The following is a 19,132-nucleotide window of genomic DNA, read 5'->3' on the forward strand; positions in this document are numbered from 1 at the left end:
ATACTCAGTGATTTTTATTCAGTAGCTAGAATATCTGACAAGTTACATTGTGAACGTTGTTTAAAATAGGGCTGAAGCATTTATTGGTTGCATTATAATATATGAAGCCCATTTCTGGTGTGACGCATGAAGTTCTGGGGTTAAACAGGCCCCCAGCAACCCATGCTGGCCTTTAAAGGCGGCCATGTTTGTCGTAAGAGGCGACTAACAAACTCCTCCTACCTGTTTCACTAACAGGATCGGGTGGTAAGGCTCGACTTGACACGTCATTGTTTCTCATTGGTGCTCATGCTGTTGATCACTGGTTCATCTGACCCAGACTTGATTACTTATACACTGCCACCACAGAGCTGGATTATTGCTGGACCTGTGAAGGTCCCTGGGGTAGAATAGGCCTTCAGCAACCCATGCTTGCCATAAAAGGTGAGTATGGTTGTCGTAAGAGGCAACTAACGGGATCAGGTGGTCAGGCTCGCTTACTTGGTTGACACGTCATCGATTCCCAATTGCACATATCGATGCTCATGTTGTTGATCACTGGATTGTCTGGTCCAGACTTGATTATTTACAGACCACTGTCATATAGCTGGAATATTGGTGAGTGCGACGTAAAACTAAACTCACTCACTCAATCAATGGATTATTGCTGACTGTGGCGCGAAACTAAACTCATTCACTCACCCATTTCTGGTGTCCCTGCTGTGACATTGCTCAAGAATTGCGAAGATATGTATAGAACACTATTACACTATTACAGGGGTGAGCTTGGTGAAGCAGTTGTGGTGAAGGCGAGTGGGCTGGCAGCGGGAAAGGGGGTTGTGGTTGCTGCCTCCAAGAAGGAAGCTTGTGATGCAGTTAATACCATCATGCAGGTAACCTTCTTGTAGTTTTCACAGTTTTGCTTTGCATTTATGAAATTAATCATATGTTTTTATGGTCCAGACACAAAACATGACAATGATATTTTTTACTTTCCTCTTATCATCTTATGATGGAGTAAAATAGATGTTCAGCCACCAACACTTGCCATCAAAGGCGGCTGTGTTTGTTGTAATGGGATTGGGATTTGGTAGTCAGACTCGCTGACTTGCTTAGTACGTTTGGTTCCCAGTTGCGCAGATCAGTGCTCATGTTGTTTATAGCTGGTTTGTCTGGTCCGGACTGTATTGTTTATGGACCACCAGCATATAGCTGAAATATCATGGAGTACAGTGTAAAAACTAAATTCACTCACTTATGTGGCCCGTGAAGGCCTGGGGTAGAATAGGCCTTCAGCAACCCTTGCTTGCTGTAAAAGGTGACTCAGCTTGTCATAAGAGGCGACTGTTGGGTTCGGGTGGTCGGGCTCACTGACTTGGTAGGCACATGTCATCGGTTCCCAGTCACGCAGATCAATGTTCATGCTGTTTTGGTCCAGACTTTATTATTTACAGACTGCCATCATACAGATGGAATATTGCTGAGTGCGGCATAAAAATAAACTCACTCACTCACTCACTCACTCACTCACTCACTCACTCACTCACTCACTCATTTCCGTATTTACTCTGCCATTTCGATCACTGTCAGAACTTTTGTTATCTTTGTTCTGTTTGGTTAATCTATTTTGGGGAAATTTGTGATGAAAGATATGGAAAACATTTTGTGTGATATGGTTTTGGGTCGAATTGGGTGTGCGATCTTCATTACTGAAAAGCCAAGTCAACTCGTCATATTTTTTTCCACCTGTCAGGCCAGGAAGTATGGAGAGGCAGGGGATACTGTGGTGGTTGAGGAGTTCCTCAAAGGGGATGAGGTGTCGGTAAGTTGGGAGTGTACAACCAGACAACAGGGGCACAAGGGTAATTGCATGCCATTATGTCATTATGTACCATTCAAAGATAAACTTGATTCAATGTTTGCCACTCGTCACAGTAGTGTGTAAAATTTTAACAATTAATCTTTTTCTAAGATGTTTCACAGAAAGGTGACTACAATATAGGTGATAAAGTACACTGTTTGCATTGATTTGATGGCATCCTTCACATGTCATGCTTTTTTCTATGAAAATAATTCAGGGTAAAACTGTACTATTTTACATGATTCATCGGGGTAGAGAGAACACAATTTTTCAATTATTGAAAAACACATTTTATTCTTGAATGAAAGGGATTGGGCAGGAGTTTAGAAAAGTCATGTGTTTGTTAGGGTGATAATACAGCGTTTATTCACCCATGTAGGATGTCTGATGTGTATATGTGTTGTGACAGGTGTTGGCCTTTACTGATGGTGAGAATGTGTGTGTGATGCCACCAGCACAGGACCACAAGCAGTTGGAGGATGGGGATGGTGGGCCCAACACAGGAGGCATGGGGGCTCTCTGTCCATACCCCAAGGTAAGTCCGGACAAGTAAGTGGGAGCGTGCGTGCGTGCGTGCGTGCGTGCGTGCGTGCGTGCGTGCGTGCGTGCGTGCGTGCGTGCGCGCTTGTGCAAGGTGGTCTGGGGGGTTAGTAAATGGCAGTGTGGCTCTGAGGCACTTGTTCATAATCCAAGGTACTGCATGACAGTGAAGGGGTTTGAGGGGTCGGTCCGTACCCCAAGGTAATGCAGGACAGGGAGAAGGTCTGGGGGAGTCTGTGAAAAGCCCAAGGTAATGTAGGACAGGAAGAAGGTCTGGGGGAGTCTGTGAATACTCCTGGGGGAGTCTGTGAATACCCCAAGGTAATGTAGAACAGGGAGAAGGTCTGGGGGAGTCTGTGAATACCCCAAGGTAATGTAGAACAGGGAGAAGGTCTGGGGGAGTCTGTGAATACCCCAAGGTAATGTAGTGTAGGGAAAAGGTCTGGGGGAGTCTGTGAATACCCCAAGGTTATGTAGGATAAGCAATTCAGGGGGCATACCTCAAACTCGTGGTGGACAGTACTCACAATTCAAGCAAATGTGCTGAGACAATGGTGAAGTTGAGAACAATATTCACTCGCTTATTTATAATACACTGAATTTGTGCTAAGTGGTTAATACACTCTTTTGCAGCTTTCAGCAGAAGATTTGAAAAAAATAAAGACCGACATTTTGGAGAAAACGGTGAAAGGTCTGAAAAACGAAGACAGGAAATATGTTGGTAAGAATACAATAAGGCAGATCCTCAATTCATTTGGTCCTTAGTACAGGTCAGATGGGACAAGTCACACAAAAAAACATTGGTCACAGAAGTTGCTGCTGAGTTTCGTTTTCATCAGGGATCCTCCATGGGGTACATCCAAGCATTATGATGTCCATTTTTAATACCTATGACAGTTGTAACTGTATTTTTAATAAAATATTTACAAAACAAATGACAATGTTTTTGTCTTGTGAGACTACCCTTACGGAACCCAGAATGGACCGTCCACCAAGGATGGGTAACTGTGGGCGCTCACCTTGTACCTCATTTTCCATGAAAATGTCCCAGGGCAACCAACCCTGAGTTTCAGCTAGGAGGATGGTCTGTTTGCTATTCCTAGTGCCAACCTGGACTCAGACCCCAGTAGGGCACAGGATTCTTCTGCAGTCGATGGGCTCATGAGCAAACCTGGGTATCCAGATTCCTCAGCACTCAGAGGCTCGGCTGTGCACACTGGGCCGCCGGCTTCGGCAGGATTCTACCCTGTTGCCTCAGCATCGCAGCTCAGGTCGTCTGAGCTGGAGACAGGACAATCTGAACCCTCTGGTTCAGATCTCTCCCTTGAGAACTCAGTGTTCCATGCCAACACTGCCCACAAGGCCATCTCTCATCACAGAGAACTCTGTTTATACCGAGGAATGTGATGATGTGGACATGAAGAGGATGACCTACAAGGCGAAATCTTGTACTCTTGGGTCATCCCTGAGGCAGGTACATGAATGCATTGTTCAAGCGCTGCCTCATGTTAAGCATTTTTGCTCCTTTTTCTTCCATCACAGCTTTGTGAGGTGATTCATTTTCCCTTCTCAGGTACTCTTGTGTCGACCTACCGGATCTAAGCAGGCGGTAACCGATGGAAAAGAGACACTGTTTGAGCCACCATTGGTGAATGAATGTGTCTTTACATCTGTCACACTTGGTGGTTCTTCCTCTTCCTCCCTGGCCTCAGCTGGGCTGGGCTGGCAAATGCTGCCACTCCCTACCAATGCCCAGCTCTAAAGATAGCCTATTGCTTTTTTGAAGAACAATATGTGATTCCAGCTCAGCTGCTGCGTGTGGCAGTGTACTCAGCATACCTATCTGCACTGCAGGGGAACTGGTAGATGTGGGAGCGAGTGGTAATGACACATCATTCTACTCATTGGTGAAGCAGTCGATTCACATCTTGCACATGTTGTGGTTGCATGATGATGGGCTCTGTCATGGTCCTGTACTGTTTGTGGCTGTTTCTAGCGTGTTACTCCCCAATCTCTCAGCAGACACTGCTTTCTTTGCCCAATACTCTGGCCGTTGAGCAGGAATACTAGTCATCATGTGATGGATATTCTTAAACAACTGGGATGGATCATCAGTCTCAAGAAATCAGAACTTGTTCTGACACAGGATCTGTTTTTTGGAGGGGACAATGGTGACAAGAGGAGTCCCTATGCTCACACTCTCAATTCAGACACCTGAGTCTCAGGCCTTTGGGCAGAGCAAAGGATCAGTCTTGAGAGCCGTCTGATTGGTGTTCAAAAGATTTGTAGATCAGGTTTGTGGCCGGTTGGTTTGTCTAGAAATGGACAACCAGACAGCCATGACCGATTTCCTGCAGCATGGTAAAGGAAGCATAGGATTTTCTGCTATGGTGTGATCAGTACAACATATGTGTGATACATTCAGGCAGATGTGCTGTCCCATCGTATACTAGCTCATCATGAGTGGATGCTTGATTGGGTGTATTCGGGATTATCTCCCAGTTGTACAGGTCATTCCAGGCGAATCTTTTTGCCTCTGGGGTGACGAATCAGATACCACTGTTTTGCCTTGGGTGCAGGATCCAAGAGCAATAGCCTTCAAGCTCGATTGGACAGACAGAGTACTTTAGACATTCCCACAAATACCACTGATATCCAAGGTGCTATTGTAGTTTGCCACCCAACCAGCTCAACTGTTAGTGCACCGTGCACCTCATTGGTCAACTCATAGTTGGTTTCTAGCTCAGTCTCCTGTACTGTTACTCCTTCGACCGAACCCTCTATCCAAAAACGGAGCATCAGACCTGATTCAGTGGTTGGCATTGTCACCGTCCAGAATCACCTCCATGCAAGCGGAATACCAGCATCAATTGCAAACACAATTCACAGAGGGATTCAACAGACTCTAAATATTAAGATACCTGTTCTTGACGGACGGGTCCATTCTGGGTTCCATAGGGGTGGTTAAACAAGACAACATTTTTTATGTTCAAAATATAGTTACAGCAAGGGTAGGAATTAAAAAAGGGACATTTTAATGGTTATATGTATCCTAAGGAGGACTCTCATCAAAGAATCTACAACATGTACATCTAGCAACAAACTGATCTACTAGTTGAAAGCCCCACTGTTTCATAACACTAGGCCTTGTCCCACACCAATCCACTGTCAACCTACATAGGCTTGTGGATAGTCTGCCTTGAGAGGTTATGGACTGGTTCTATCTCCCGCCCTCCACACGGAAATATGATGAAAGATAATGCTTGTTGTTTCCCATCCTAGCACTTGCCAGGACTGGTTTGACCATTCTTGTGGACTGATACAAGCAGCTACACACATTTAACCTAACCACCTTTACCTATCTGAGGCCCATGAAGATCCCTGTTAGAATTGATATTCAGTAACCCATGTTTGTTGTTACAACAACTAATGAGATTGAGTGGTCAGGTTCAGATTTGTTTGACACATGTCATCATGTCCTAGTTGTGTAGCTTGATGCTCATGATGTTGATCTCTACGTTTTCTGGCCCTGACACAATATTTACTGGAATTTGTTGACAGTGGTGTCAAGCAAGGATCTTTTTCATTTTAACATTCATTCTGAAGAATATTTTTTACAGGACACTGGATGTTACAGATGTGTATATGTTAAAGGTGTGTCAATGAATTACTAATGTGTATAATAGACTGATATAAGGTGAATTATTAAGACCTGTCTTGATGTAATACAGGTGTGCTGTATGCTGGACTGATGATCACAGACACTGGCCCCAAGGTTCTCGAGTTCAACTGCAGGTTTGGAGACCCAGAAACGCAGGTCAGTGTTATAGGACATAAAATGACCCACCGGCATTACTGAAGTCTGGTTTCCGCGACAAAGTGCCTTTGGTGACTGTTCAAGAATGCTCATGGGTCATGGTATATACAAGTTATAAACCAACCTGCTCACTTTAGGTATAATTTCAGTATTTAGTGTTCACTGATGAAATCAACTGGGATGAGAGTGGCAGCCAATGCATTGTCTTGCACACTTAATGCATGTGCTTTGCACAGACTAAACGTGTGCACTGCCCGTACTACCCATCTTGTGAGACACACACGGTTCATACTGAGAAACATCACAGCGATCCTTTGTAGCCTAATGGATAAAATCGCCAAACTGTAAACGAAGGGTTACGAGTTCGAAATCAGGTCTTGAAAATTGTCAATAATGTCATATTTTACAATCACATTCAGTGATGGCAAGATCAATCTTCAGAGGGACATTAATAAGATAATGCACAGGACAAAGGGACATTAATAAGATAATGCCCAGTTCTGAGGAATGATATTTGTTTAGTGCCCAAGAGAGCAGGATTGTATCAGTTTTTAGAGACATTATGAATAAGAAAGTGTCCCCCGAGAACAATAGAATGACGTCACTGGAGGTTTATGATTTATTTTAAGGACCGTTCATAATTCATGGCTAGTGCTACGGTGAATAATTTGCCATGACAAAAGGTATTAGAAATCCCCTCAGAACTAACAAAATATGACTCTGAGAAGTCTGAAATTTTAAATATTTTTGCATTAAACAGAAAGCAAGATACAGAGATTCGCAGTAGAGGTTTCATGTACAATACAAATGAGACAAATCTGAAATAATGAGTCACAAATATAATATCAACTCACCAAAGTCTTGGTTTGAGGGTAAGAAACAGCTATACTGAATGCAGTTACGTTGATCAAGCATTGACAAAGACAGGCAGTTTAATGCACTCCAGTTAATCGTGTGTGCCTGGCGTCGTCAACACATTAACCAGCCTTTATATACAAAGTCACTGATTCCTGATCATTCGAGCATGATAGGCCATTGCCATCAATGTAGTGTCTTCTCATAGTCTCTCGGAAGCACTGACAACTAATCAAAACATTTACTCAAGGGGACTACCATAAAGCCTGCTGCCAAAGTACGAAAAGCACGATACGATATGTGACCCTTAATAATTATCACTCAAATCTTTAAGCACTGTAACCCAAATAGTAATTATCACTTAATCAATAATACAATTTACAGAAAATACACTCTCGTAACACTAGGGGATGATGATGATTTTAAGGGGGTCACCCATTTTGTCCTAGGGAGGTACGGTGTGTCAGCAATTCTTTACATAAAAGTTTTAAAATTATGCTTAAAAATAATGGGAAGGCAGAAAGGAGAGATCACTGATGTTGTATATGATATGAAATGTAGGTGACTAGGTCACTTCGTTCATAAATTTTGGGGGGACTCACTCACATAGTACATGCTTCTGCTCAAAAACATCATTATCACCCCACCACCATAATGCCACCAAACCCCACCACCAGCACCCCTTTCCCTTTAGTTAGATATGAATGGGGGCGCGGTGGGGTAGCCTAGTGGCTAAAGCGTCACGCCAAAGACCTGCGTTCGATTCCCCACATGGGTACAATGTGTGAAGTTCATTTTATGGTGTCCCCTGCTGTGGAATATTGCTGAAAGCGGCATAAAATTTAACTGGCTCACTCACTAGTTACGAACGGTTCCTTACTACTTTATTCTCTCTTGCCTCAAAATGAGCAGGAGATATAGGTTTGAGATCCGGCAATCCATCCTAGACAATGGGGACTTGTTTTCTCAAAAAATGTTAAATAGATGGACACCAAATATTGTGTGTTAGAAAACAAATTGTTACAATTTAGTTACAAAGTTACGGCCCTTGTGATGCGTTTCTTCACTTAGTGCATTGTATCCCCGGTGGGGACAGATTTTCTCAGAAACTGTAATAGATAGGAAAACCAAATGTCGTATGTGTTTTCAGGATATGAGTATTGTGATGGAGTTTAAACCAGGAACCAAATGAGAAGAGAATACTGTGGTGGAGATATCTAGGTTTTGTAGACTGTCTTGTCTGGCTTACTGACACTGCTTCTGTTGCAGTCCATCCTGCTACTGCTGAGGACGGACCTACTGGACATCTGCCATGCATGTGTGGAAGGGAAGCTGGGCTCCCTGAATGTGGAGTTTGACACGGATAAGTCCGCTGTTGGTGTCGTGGTGGTCAGTGGGGGTTACCCAGGGTCATACAAGAAAGGAATGGAGATCTTGGGTAAGGAGAGCCAGGGATAGCCTGGTGGTTAAGTGGACACTTGTCACAACGAGGATCTAGGTTTGATTTCTCCTCAGGGATATAATGTGTGAAGCATATTTCTGGTGTCCCCAGCTGTGATATTGCTGAAATATTGATAGAAACAGCATAAGACCAAACTCGCTCACTTACTCATACAAAGTGCCTTGTGCATTGTACTTGCACGTATTGTGTGCAATATGCAACACCTAAATGTGCCATAGGTTTGGACATTGTAATTGTGATTTGTAGTTTCTTTAGCTTCAATTGGGGTCTTACATTTCTGCATACAGTGTAATTTAGGTGATGATTTGATGTTTGAATGATTGACACCATATTGTTGACTGTTTTATGTTTTCACTCAAATAATTTTGAAGTCTGCCATCAGAATCTAAACAATATCTAGCCTGCATCCTCTGAATAAAGACTTTGGGTCTCATGTAAGAAACTGCAGCTTGTGCTAGGAATCCATCTGCAACCCATTTGTATCCCAACTAATTTGACAGTACAGGTTGAAGCAAGATACGCCTGTTACAGCCTAAAAAGCGCAAGTTCAGATGAAAATTAACCTTTTCATCTTCCACTTTTTATCCCCCCGGCATGTAATGCAGGGGATATAGTCGACGCCTCGTCTGTCTGTCTGTCTGTCCTCCGTCCATCCGTCCGTCTGTCTTCCGTCTGTCCGTAATCATTTTGTTTCCGGAGCATAACTCAGAAACCTTTAAATATTTTTAGACCAAACTTGATAGATATAATGATCTCAACCTATAGTTGTGCCTTTTGCTATTTACAAAGTTTTGACATTTTTATTTTTTTTTGTTTTTCTATGGAACATGTTGGTGTTAGTCTAGTGGTGGGGCAGGCTTCGTTTCTGGAGCATAACTCAAAAACCGTTCAATATTGTTTTGCAAAACTTGGTAGATATATGTGACAGACCCCAAAGTGGTGCCTTATGCTATGTACAGGTTTTTGTGATGTAATATTTTCTTGGTTTCCATGGAAATGTTTCAGACTTAGTCTCAAAATGGAGGAATAGGCTTCATTTCCGGAGCACAACTCAGAAACTGTCCAATATTCTTCTGCAAAACTTTGTAGATATACCAGTCAGAAGCTGCAATGGTGCCTTTTGCTAGTTACAGATTTTTGTCATTTTTTAGTTTCTCGGTTTCCATGGAAATGATTCAGACTTTGTCTCAAAAGTGAGAGGTGTGTTTCGTTTCCGGAGCAGAACTCAAAAACTTCTAAATATCTTTCAGCAAAACTTGGTAGATATGTGTAGCAGGCCCTAAAGTGGTGCCTTTTGGTATTTACAGGTTTTTGTGATTATAATTTTCTTGGTTTCCATGGAAACATTTCGGACATGGACAAAATGGAGGGATGGGCTTCGTTTCTGGAGCAGAACTCAATATTTTTCTGCAAAGCTTGGTAGATATATCAATCTGAACCTATAGTGGTGCCTTTTGGTATTTACAAGTTTTTGTGATTTATTATTTTCTTGGTTTCCATGGAAATGCTTCAGACATAGTCTCAAACGTGAGAGATGTGTTTTGTTTCCGGAGCAGAACTCAAAAACCGTTCAATATTTTTCTGCAAAACATGGTAGATATATCAGTCAGAACCTAAAGTATTGCCTTTTGCTATGTACAGGTTTTTGTGATTTATCATTTTCTCTGTTTCCATGAAAACGTTTCGGACTTTGTCTCAAAATGGAGGGATGACCTTCATTTCCAGAGCAGAACTCAAAAACCATTCAATATTTTTCTGCAAAACTTGGTAGATATATCAATCAGAACCTAAAGTGGTACCTTTTTGTGCCTTCATTTCCGGAGCACAACTCAAAAACTGCTCTATATCTTTCTGCAAAACTTGGCAGATATATAGGGGAGACCCTAAAGTGGTGCCTTATGCTTTTTACAGATTTTTTTTTATTTATAATTTTCCCAGTTTCCATGGAAACTTTTTGGACTTTCAAAAGTGTGATGTTTGTTTCGTTTCTGGAGCAGAACTCAAAAACTTCCAAATATCTGTCAGTAAAACTTGGTAGATATGTTTGACACACCCCAAAGAGGTACCTTTTTGTATTTACAGGTTTTTGTGATTTACTATTTTTTTCAGTTTCCTTGGAAACGTTTTGGACTTAGTCACTCAATGGAGGGATGGACTTCATTTCTGAAGCAGAACTCAAAAACGATTCAATATTTTTCTGCAAAACTTGGCAGATATTTGAGGCAGACTACAAAGTCATGCCTTTTGCTATTCATAAAGTTTTGGACTATTTATTTTTCCTGGTTTCAGTGGAAACAATTCGGACTTAGTCTCAAGATGGACAGATGGGTTTCGTTTCTAAAATGACATTAAGTAACTGTCAGATGATTTGTCCTTTCAAATATGTGGGGGCCAGGAGAATATGTCATCTTACAGGATCTTGTGATTTATTATTTTCTTGGTTTCCTTGGAAACGTTTTGGATTTATTCTGAAAAGTGAGAGGTGTGTTTCATTTCCAGAGCAGAACTCAAACACTTTTTAATATCTGTCCGTAAAACTTTATAGATATGTATGGCAGACCCCAAAGTGGTGCCTTTTGGTTTTTAAAGGTTTTTGTGATGTATTATTTTCTTGGTTTCCATGGAAACATTTCGGACTTAGTCTCAAAATGGAGGGGTGGGCTTCGTTCCCAGAGCACAACTCGAAAATCCTTTCAAATCTTTCAACAGATCTTGGTAGATATATGAGACAGATTTTGAAATTGTGACTTTGCTGATGACAGATATATGGCATTTATAATTTTCATTAATTCCATGGAAACAATTCAAACTTAGTTTTAAAAAAACAGTGAGTAACTGCCAGATGATTTGTCCTTTCAAACATGTGGGGGCTGGGGGGGATATGTCATCTTGTGATATTTTTGTAATAAGTGGCATTAGCACAATGTGTGAAGCCCACTTCTGATGTCCCTTGTTATCTTATTGCTTACTCTTTAAAACAGTTCACTGTTTCTTCACCAAACATGACACATAGATAGGTCTGGTGGTACAGTACACTCCTTCCACTCTGCCATGAGCACATGAAAACATACTGTAATCATACTTAGTAGACATATTCATGAAGAGTATTTTGCCGTTGTGGGGCATGTTGATGACTTTGTCTTCTTATTTTGTAGGAGTGGAGAAGGCTGTTAATGCTGGTACTCTGGTGTTCCACGCTGGGACAGCTCGACAAAATGAGAAACTGCTTACAAGTGGAGGTCGTGTTTTGGCTGCAGTTGCCGTTGATCAACAGCTGGCTACAGCTGCATCCATAGCAACGAAAGCGGCAGCTCTCATAGACTTTGAAGGGGCATTTTACAGGAAGGATATTGGCTTCCGCATCCTTAGCAGGTAGATACAAATGTGGCACGCGATGAGCAAGTTCATAATTTTAATCTCATATGGTTAGAATGTGCTGTAAACATTTCTTGAAAATGGAGTCTGCGCCCAAGAAGAACTTTGTCAAGACCACTTTGAGAGACTTGAATCTGCTGTTGCTCCAGTCTAGTTAAAAGGCTATATTCAAGAGAGCATGGAACAGGAATATGCCCAACCCTCAGTTGGTGTGAAGAACTTTGTGATGGTCACTGCTGCTGGTCAAACAAAGTGTTTCCTTAGGGGGATGTATTTATACCCATAATACAATACAATATAGTTTTATAGATGCTGTTTAGTAAAAACAATTCATTTTCGGGATTAATGCGGCATGAATGAGGCATTATTCTGCCTGGTCTGTATCAATTACATTACTAGTTGTTGAAACTAAACTACAAGGGATCTTCCTGTACAGTATTATATTTTGAGAAAATATTTTCTTCAGTGATACAGCTGGTTTTGAACAGCACAACAGCTGTGTAAACAGCAAGTCCAATTAAGTTTGTGCATATTCAAAGGTAGAAACTACAGTTACTACATTTCTTGAAAATGGAGTCTGCACTCAACAAGAACTTTATCAAGGCCACTTTGAGAGACTTGAATCAAAACAATGACTTTGCTTCAAAACAATTACAGATTCAGAATCTCCCTGACACTGTTAAGGTTTTCCCAGTGACCCATGACAGATTAATACTTTCGTCTGAACGTGAAATGTTAAGCTGAAAAAATTAATCGCAGCAGTGCATGAACGATTGCCTTTATTTTCATCATGGCCTTTCTTAATAAATTATATTTTCCTGGCCACATTTTTGGTTTTCTTTTTGTTAGCAGTGTTTAATGTAGTATATGGCATAGTTTTCTATGGAATACTTTGTTTTATAACCCCCACCAACTTCACATGGATAGCACTATCCTGCTTCTAGTGTTACATGTGTTAGCACAATCCTATGATCATGAAAGTTATAAATTCATGACTGCGTTTAATTCACCTGGCCTGCTACAAGGAAGTATACGCGTGATAATCTGGGTAAAAATTGGTGTGCAGCAACCTTTACTTGTTGTAAAAGGCCTCTAACTTTTGGGGTCAGACTAGCTTACAGCTTGATGCCTGTTGCAATGATTATAGCAATGCTCATGATGTCAGTCACTGGTTTTGATGGTCCTGACTTGCTTGTTGACTGACTGCCGCTATAGCTGAAATATTGCTGATTGCAACATTAAACAACAAACTAGGGGTAGGTGTACTTGCATTGAACTAGGGGTGGAAGGCTAGCCTAATGGTTAATGCGTTCATTCATTATTTGTCAACTCGATTCAAGTCCTCACATGGTCCTTCATTTCTGATGTCCGATGATTTTGCTGGAATATTGCTGAAAGCAGCTTAAACCTAAGCTCGCTCACCCACTTCTTTATATATCAGTCATTATGTGTAAGTTTACATTGTGAGCAATGTTCAAGCAGTGTGCTGTGAACTTGACCTGACAATGTACTGCAATGTATCCAGATGGAAAGGTGGTTAATACGATATTGTAAACCAAAAGTCACTGTGTTCTGTAATCTGATTGGTTGAAAACATGATCAAATGATATTGTAAACCAAAAGTTACTGTGTTCTGTAATCTGATTGGTTGAAAACATGATCAAATGGTATTTGATTCGCGGAAACTGCAAGACTGTTCGCTGCTTATTGACATGTAGAAACATCGCAAACAATTGTTTTGTTGTCATCAATAGTGTTGGCGTCATTCAAATCATATTTTGATGTGAAGTTAGAATGACATCACAAACGAGCAACTCAAGATGCTACCATGGGAACCAGCTGAAATGGCTAGCTGATGACACTTCACTGCTGTACCCGTACTTGATGTAAATGAGTGCAAACAGTAAAACACTCTGGTTTACCTTTTTGTTTACAGTGTTGATAAACATAATGTGTTGGCTCCTTTCCGGGTGTTATTTAGTATTTGAAGTCTGGGAATATTTCATTTGAAACCTCCGGCTGACTGCGTCGGTTCCAAATGCATTCCCAGGCTTTAAATACTCAATATCACCCGGAAAGTGGCCAACACATGATGCTTTCTCCTAAATATGCAGGTCAGGTACATTCACATTTTCACATTGAATGCTGGCATTAATTTCATGACTGACAATTCACTAATCATTCAATATAACTTGAAAATAATATTATGACTGAGCTATGTTACAAGCAAATATGATATCATGATATCCAGAAAGGTCAACCAACCTTAGTGTTAGTGGCAAGCCAGAAACCAGGATCTTTAATGATACACATAAATTCATGTACAAAGTTCACAGATAACTGTTAAGACAGTGAGAAAGGGACATGGAACACTTTTGCAGTGGTTACTGACTTGATCACTTCAAGAACTGAAAGCTTTGGAAAAAAACATGTCTAGGAGCAAATAACCTTATGTCCTGTTTCATCAACAGCCAATGTATTCCACTGGAACCGAACCAAAGTGGTTGGAAGACGCCTTGTTTAGATCATTACATCATGAATGTAAAACTTGATAAGGTTAAAAACAGTACGTAAATAGTATGTTATGATGTAATTGATTTTAAACAGAGCCATACCTGTGCTGAAAGTGTTCAGTTTAGTTCTAAACATACCCCCTGTGTCAGTCTGTGCTTAACTAGCACATTAACAGTATTTAGCTTTATCAGTTTAAGAGGATATTTAATCTGTTACTATCAAGTAACTTAGCAAGCCTTGCCTTTGTTATGAGTGATTCTGGATGCAATGATCGTAACTGCTGCATGCTGAACTGTATGGTTTCCTGTTAGGGGCCCATCGTCCCTGAGTGTTCCCAAGGAGAATGGTCTCAGCTACAAAGAAGCTGGTGTTGACATCGAGGCAGGTGATGACCTCGTGCAGGCCATCATGCCACTAGCCAAGTTGACATCTCGCACAGGATGTACATCCAATATTGGAATGTTTGGGGCCACCTTCGATCTGGCAGCTGCAGGTTACAAAGACCCAATCCTAGTGTCTGGCACTGATGGAGTGGGCACCAAACTGAAGGTGAGTTGGAACATAAGGTTCCTGTTTGGTCTGGCACTTTTATGCCAAGACTGATGACAAGGAATTATGGTTATCCTTCTGCTTCTGATGGGTTGGGGTGCTATGAAGTTTAATGACTGGAGGAGGTGAGTTTGGAATAAAGACCCTATGTCTCCAGGGTGCCGTTGTACAAAGTAACCTTAGCACTAAGGCTACATTAGGTCTATGTTAGGGTGTGGGAGTTATGGTCAACTTGGCGCAAAAGTCACATTGTACAACGGTACCCTGATTTACAGCTGAGCTGGGGTAGCAATTCAGGGATGGGATCTTTGGAAGATTTGTAAGCGGAATACTTCCTTGGTTTCCCCATATGCCTGACAACAGTACTCTGCAGCGGACAAGATTCCACACTTGCTTCTCTCACTTTTGTAACTTTTGAATTTCCAGAGCCTTGCCTCCTTTATTTTACCTTTACAGCAGAGATGATGGTTGAACAGGCCCCATGACCATGTTGTGTTACAGATAGCAGAAATAGTGGGTGTGCACAACAGTATTGGTATAGACCTGGTGGCCATGTGTGTTAATGACATTCTCGCCCATGGAGCAGAGCCACTGTTCCTTCTGGACTACTTCGCCACAGGACGTCTGAATGTGGAGGTGGCTCAGATGGTGGTTGGTGGTATTGCAGAAGGGTGCCGACAGGCAGGATGTGCTCTTGTAGGCAAGTATAGAAGCATTTAGAAATTTGGTGATATTTTCTATCTTCTGTAAAGGTAGTACATTTCCACAGAAACAAGTTCTGACATCCTCTTGTAGTTGTGAAATGTTGATAAGATTCACTGAATTGACAAGACTGTTAGAATCAAATTTGGTACCAAACTTCCCTCATATAAGGGTAGTTATTCTGTTGTGGGAGAGGGTAGCCTAATAGTTAGAATGTTATCGCATCACACAGTTTCAGTGTGTGAAGCCCATTTCTGTCTGTAAACATGACATTGCTATGTCATTGTTCATGCAACCCCCAAAATAAACTCACTCACTCTCTGGTATACAAAACAGATGTCCTCTAACTTCTTTTGATATTCTGTTGGTCATTATACCCCGCCGCAAGTTAAGTGCAAAGTTGGGGATATAGTATTAGTCTCTGCTGTGTGTAATATGTATGGAATATGTAAAGAATGGTTGTCTACATTCTGTTCATATTTGGTACCTAGGTTCCAGAGTAAAACCACACTCACTCGTTCACTAATTATCCCCCACAACACGTTTTGCAGGGGGTATTAAAATGCACCCCGTCTGTCCGTACGTGCACATTTATCTTTTCCAGAGCAGAACTTTAAAACCATTCAATATTTCTTCACCAAACTTGGCACATAGATCTGGTGGTGTGTTAGTGCCTTTTGGTAGTTTGGGTATTCTTGATAAAAACAATTTTTTGCGTTTCCATGGCAACAAGTGTGACTTGCAGGGGATATTGATGACTGTGTCTTCTTGTTTATCACTGTTACTGAGGGATATACTTTATGTGAATAACTTACTGCCATGTGATATCTCTCTCTTTCACCAGGTGGCGAGACGGCCGAGATGCCAGGCATGTATATTAATGGGGAGTATGACGTCGCTGGTTTTGCTGTTGGTGCCGTTGAACGAGGTCAGATGATGCCTAGAATTCATGAAGTGGCTGCCGGTGATCTCGTTATTGGAATTGGGTCATCTGGTATCCATAGCAACGGCTTCAGTCTGGTTCGGAAACTTGTGGAGAGGAAGAATCTGCGTTTTGACATGCCTTCCCCTCTCAAGACAGGGAAGACTCTAGGTTAGAGGTTTCGTAGTCTTAGAATTTTGTTTATGTTGTCTGCTGATGAGCCGTATTATGTACAATGTGTGAAGTCCATTTCAGGTGTCCCCTGCTGTGATATTGCTGGAATATTGCTGAAAGCAACATAAAACCTTACTCACTAGGTCACTATTTTAGCTATATTTTTCTTGTTTATGTATCATTTTGAATGTTTTACTTGGATAATAGACTGATAGTTATTGTTGTAACATATATGACTGTTCATATGTTTAAAAAATGTACATAAAATTAGGAAGTGATCAGTTGAGATGTTGCTGTTTGTGGTTTTCTGCAGGTTTATTAAACAAGTTGCCTCACTTAAACTTTCCAGAAACAAAAAGTGATAGGTACGAATCCTATTTTGTCTGACCATGTCTCTGGCCTCGATAGCAGTAAATCCAGCTTTTACACAAACAGGAAAAGATATGCAACACAAGGGAATTCCACCCACATCAAACGTAATGTAAAGAAAATAGTCAAATCACACATACACTCAGTCAGTCATCATGGCCAAATCTGGTTTCAATACAAAGCATTAAGTCCTTATTGTTACCGTTATTTTAGGAGTAGTGGGTTAGCCTCATGGTTCAGGTGTTCGTGTGTCATGCTGATGACCCGGTTTCGATTCCCCACGTGGGTACAAAGTGTGAAGCTCATTTCTTGTATCCCTGTCTGTGATATTGCTGGAATGTTGCTAAATCCGTGTAAAACCATCCTCACTCTGAAGAAGTAGGCATACTCTCACTATTCTTAGTATACTTATTGCTGCATATTTAAAGGGGCACTGATGCGGAGCGAATAATGTTTCTCACCAACGGTCTAATTACAAAACCAAGCAGCAAATAGGTCAGCACCCGCATGCGACACAGAGATTACATCTTCCTTGCTGTAACTCGTGTTTGATGGTATAAACCTACAGATGTTATTTGTCATCATTCACTTGATGGTCAGTTAATGAATTTGTAACAGGTATAATTAGTGGTGCTACCAGTAAAATAACTCGACATAGGAGAAATGCCAAATGGGAACCTGTCTGAAGTAAATATTCAACATTATATATTAAGGTCTGTAGTGGCAAATGTATTGCATGTTATGTAATACGTGCACGTAAGTGATGCAAGAGGCTTTATCAGCTGAATTACAAAAACAAACATCGATCAAAGGATTAATCAATAACACACGTGATTGAATAATTACTTCCACAGCAGATTTCTCAAAAAGGCAGTGTTTATGAGGGTAGATTTACATAATCTATACTGAATACACCCTGTCGTAAAGTATGAGCGTAAAAACAACATCCTTCCTACAAAGCATTAACTGCTACTGCCTTGATTGATTGATTGATTGATTGATTGATTGTTGCTCATCCTTGGGTAACTAATGGTGGACATCATACAGTTTGTTGCCAGGTGTGCTGTCCTGGGTGACCAGTGAGATTTTGTATACACCAGTGTGAAAAATTCTCAAACGATGAATGGAATATTGTTCTTTTATGTGGATATTGATGGATACATTCCTAAACGAGATAATAGCCTGACTTTCTTTAATATTTGTGTTTTGTTTTCTTGTAGCATTCAGCAGAATCTGTATTACAGAAAACATGCACTAGGTCTGGAATGTGTGAAATATGATTCACGTTGGCAATCTATACAATGTTTAGATATTAAAATCATGGTAGAAATTCACTGTGAGTATAAGCAGACTGTGGGTTTTTTTTATTAACTTTCGAAATGCATACAAATGTGACAAGGAACTAATTAGGTTTATACTCTGACTAACTATAAAGACCTATGCTGACTTCGTTATTTTTCAGTCCTAACGTTTTTTTATACCACTGGCTGATGAGTAAAACTTCAAGGTGTTTGATTTGTTTTCATAATAACAAAGTAAAATGACTTCATGTTTGCTGATCAGTCTACACATAAACTATCAATTGTGCATATGGGTGGTGCAGCAGAGATCACGAATTCTGGGATATCTTGTGGGAGAAAAACAATAACGAAAGAAACAACCAGTCCACGGAAATTGCTACGCATCAGTGCCCCTTTAAGCTTCTTGCCTTGGTTGATGTGTAGTAGTATCCTATTTGCATAGATAAATGATCATGAGGTCATCAGTGGATTGTCTGGTCAGGAATGGACAATTTACTGAGTGACAGATGTCATTTAGCTGGAGTGTGGAAAGAAACAATTGAATCTACGTAGTATCTGGTTGTCAGCCTCTCCAGCTTTGCTAGGCTTTCTATCTTTGTCAGGCACTCTGGGTTTGTCAGGCTGTCTAGCTTTGTCAGCCATTCCAGGTTTGTCAGACTGTCTACCTTTGTCGGCCACTCCAGGTTAGTCAGGCTGTCTAGCTTTGTCAGAC

At 41.1% G+C, this 19,132-nt stretch overlaps 1 protein-coding gene across 2 annotated transcripts in view; it reads left to right on the forward strand.

The window, feature by feature from the left end:
* LOC137268670 (trifunctional purine biosynthetic protein adenosine-3-like) overlaps nucleotides 1-19,132 on the forward strand; it is a 34,983-nt gene that overhangs the window by 10,243 nt on the left and 5,608 nt on the right. For both annotated transcript variants that reach the window (XM_067803259.1, XM_067803258.1), the window contains exons 5-14: nucleotides 758-872; nucleotides 1,733-1,801; nucleotides 2,250-2,375; nucleotides 3,014-3,101; nucleotides 6,112-6,197; nucleotides 8,322-8,490; nucleotides 11,670-11,886; nucleotides 14,715-14,952; nucleotides 15,454-15,652; nucleotides 16,499-16,747. In XM_067803259.1, the coding sequence (XP_067659360.1) occupies nucleotides 758-872; nucleotides 1,733-1,801; nucleotides 2,250-2,375; nucleotides 3,014-3,101; nucleotides 6,112-6,197; nucleotides 8,322-8,490; nucleotides 11,670-11,886; nucleotides 14,715-14,952; nucleotides 15,454-15,652; nucleotides 16,499-16,747 (1,556 nt within the window). The remainder of the gene's footprint in view (nucleotides 1-757; nucleotides 873-1,732; nucleotides 1,802-2,249; nucleotides 2,376-3,013; nucleotides 3,102-6,111; nucleotides 6,198-8,321; nucleotides 8,491-11,669; nucleotides 11,887-14,714; nucleotides 14,953-15,453; nucleotides 15,653-16,498; nucleotides 16,748-19,132) is intronic.

This window comes from Haliotis asinina, chromosome 16, assembly GCF_037392515.1.
Source record: "Haliotis asinina isolate JCU_RB_2024 chromosome 16, JCU_Hal_asi_v2, whole genome shotgun sequence".
NCBI classification, from domain to species: Eukaryota; Metazoa; Mollusca; class Gastropoda; order Lepetellida; family Haliotidae; genus Haliotis; species Haliotis asinina.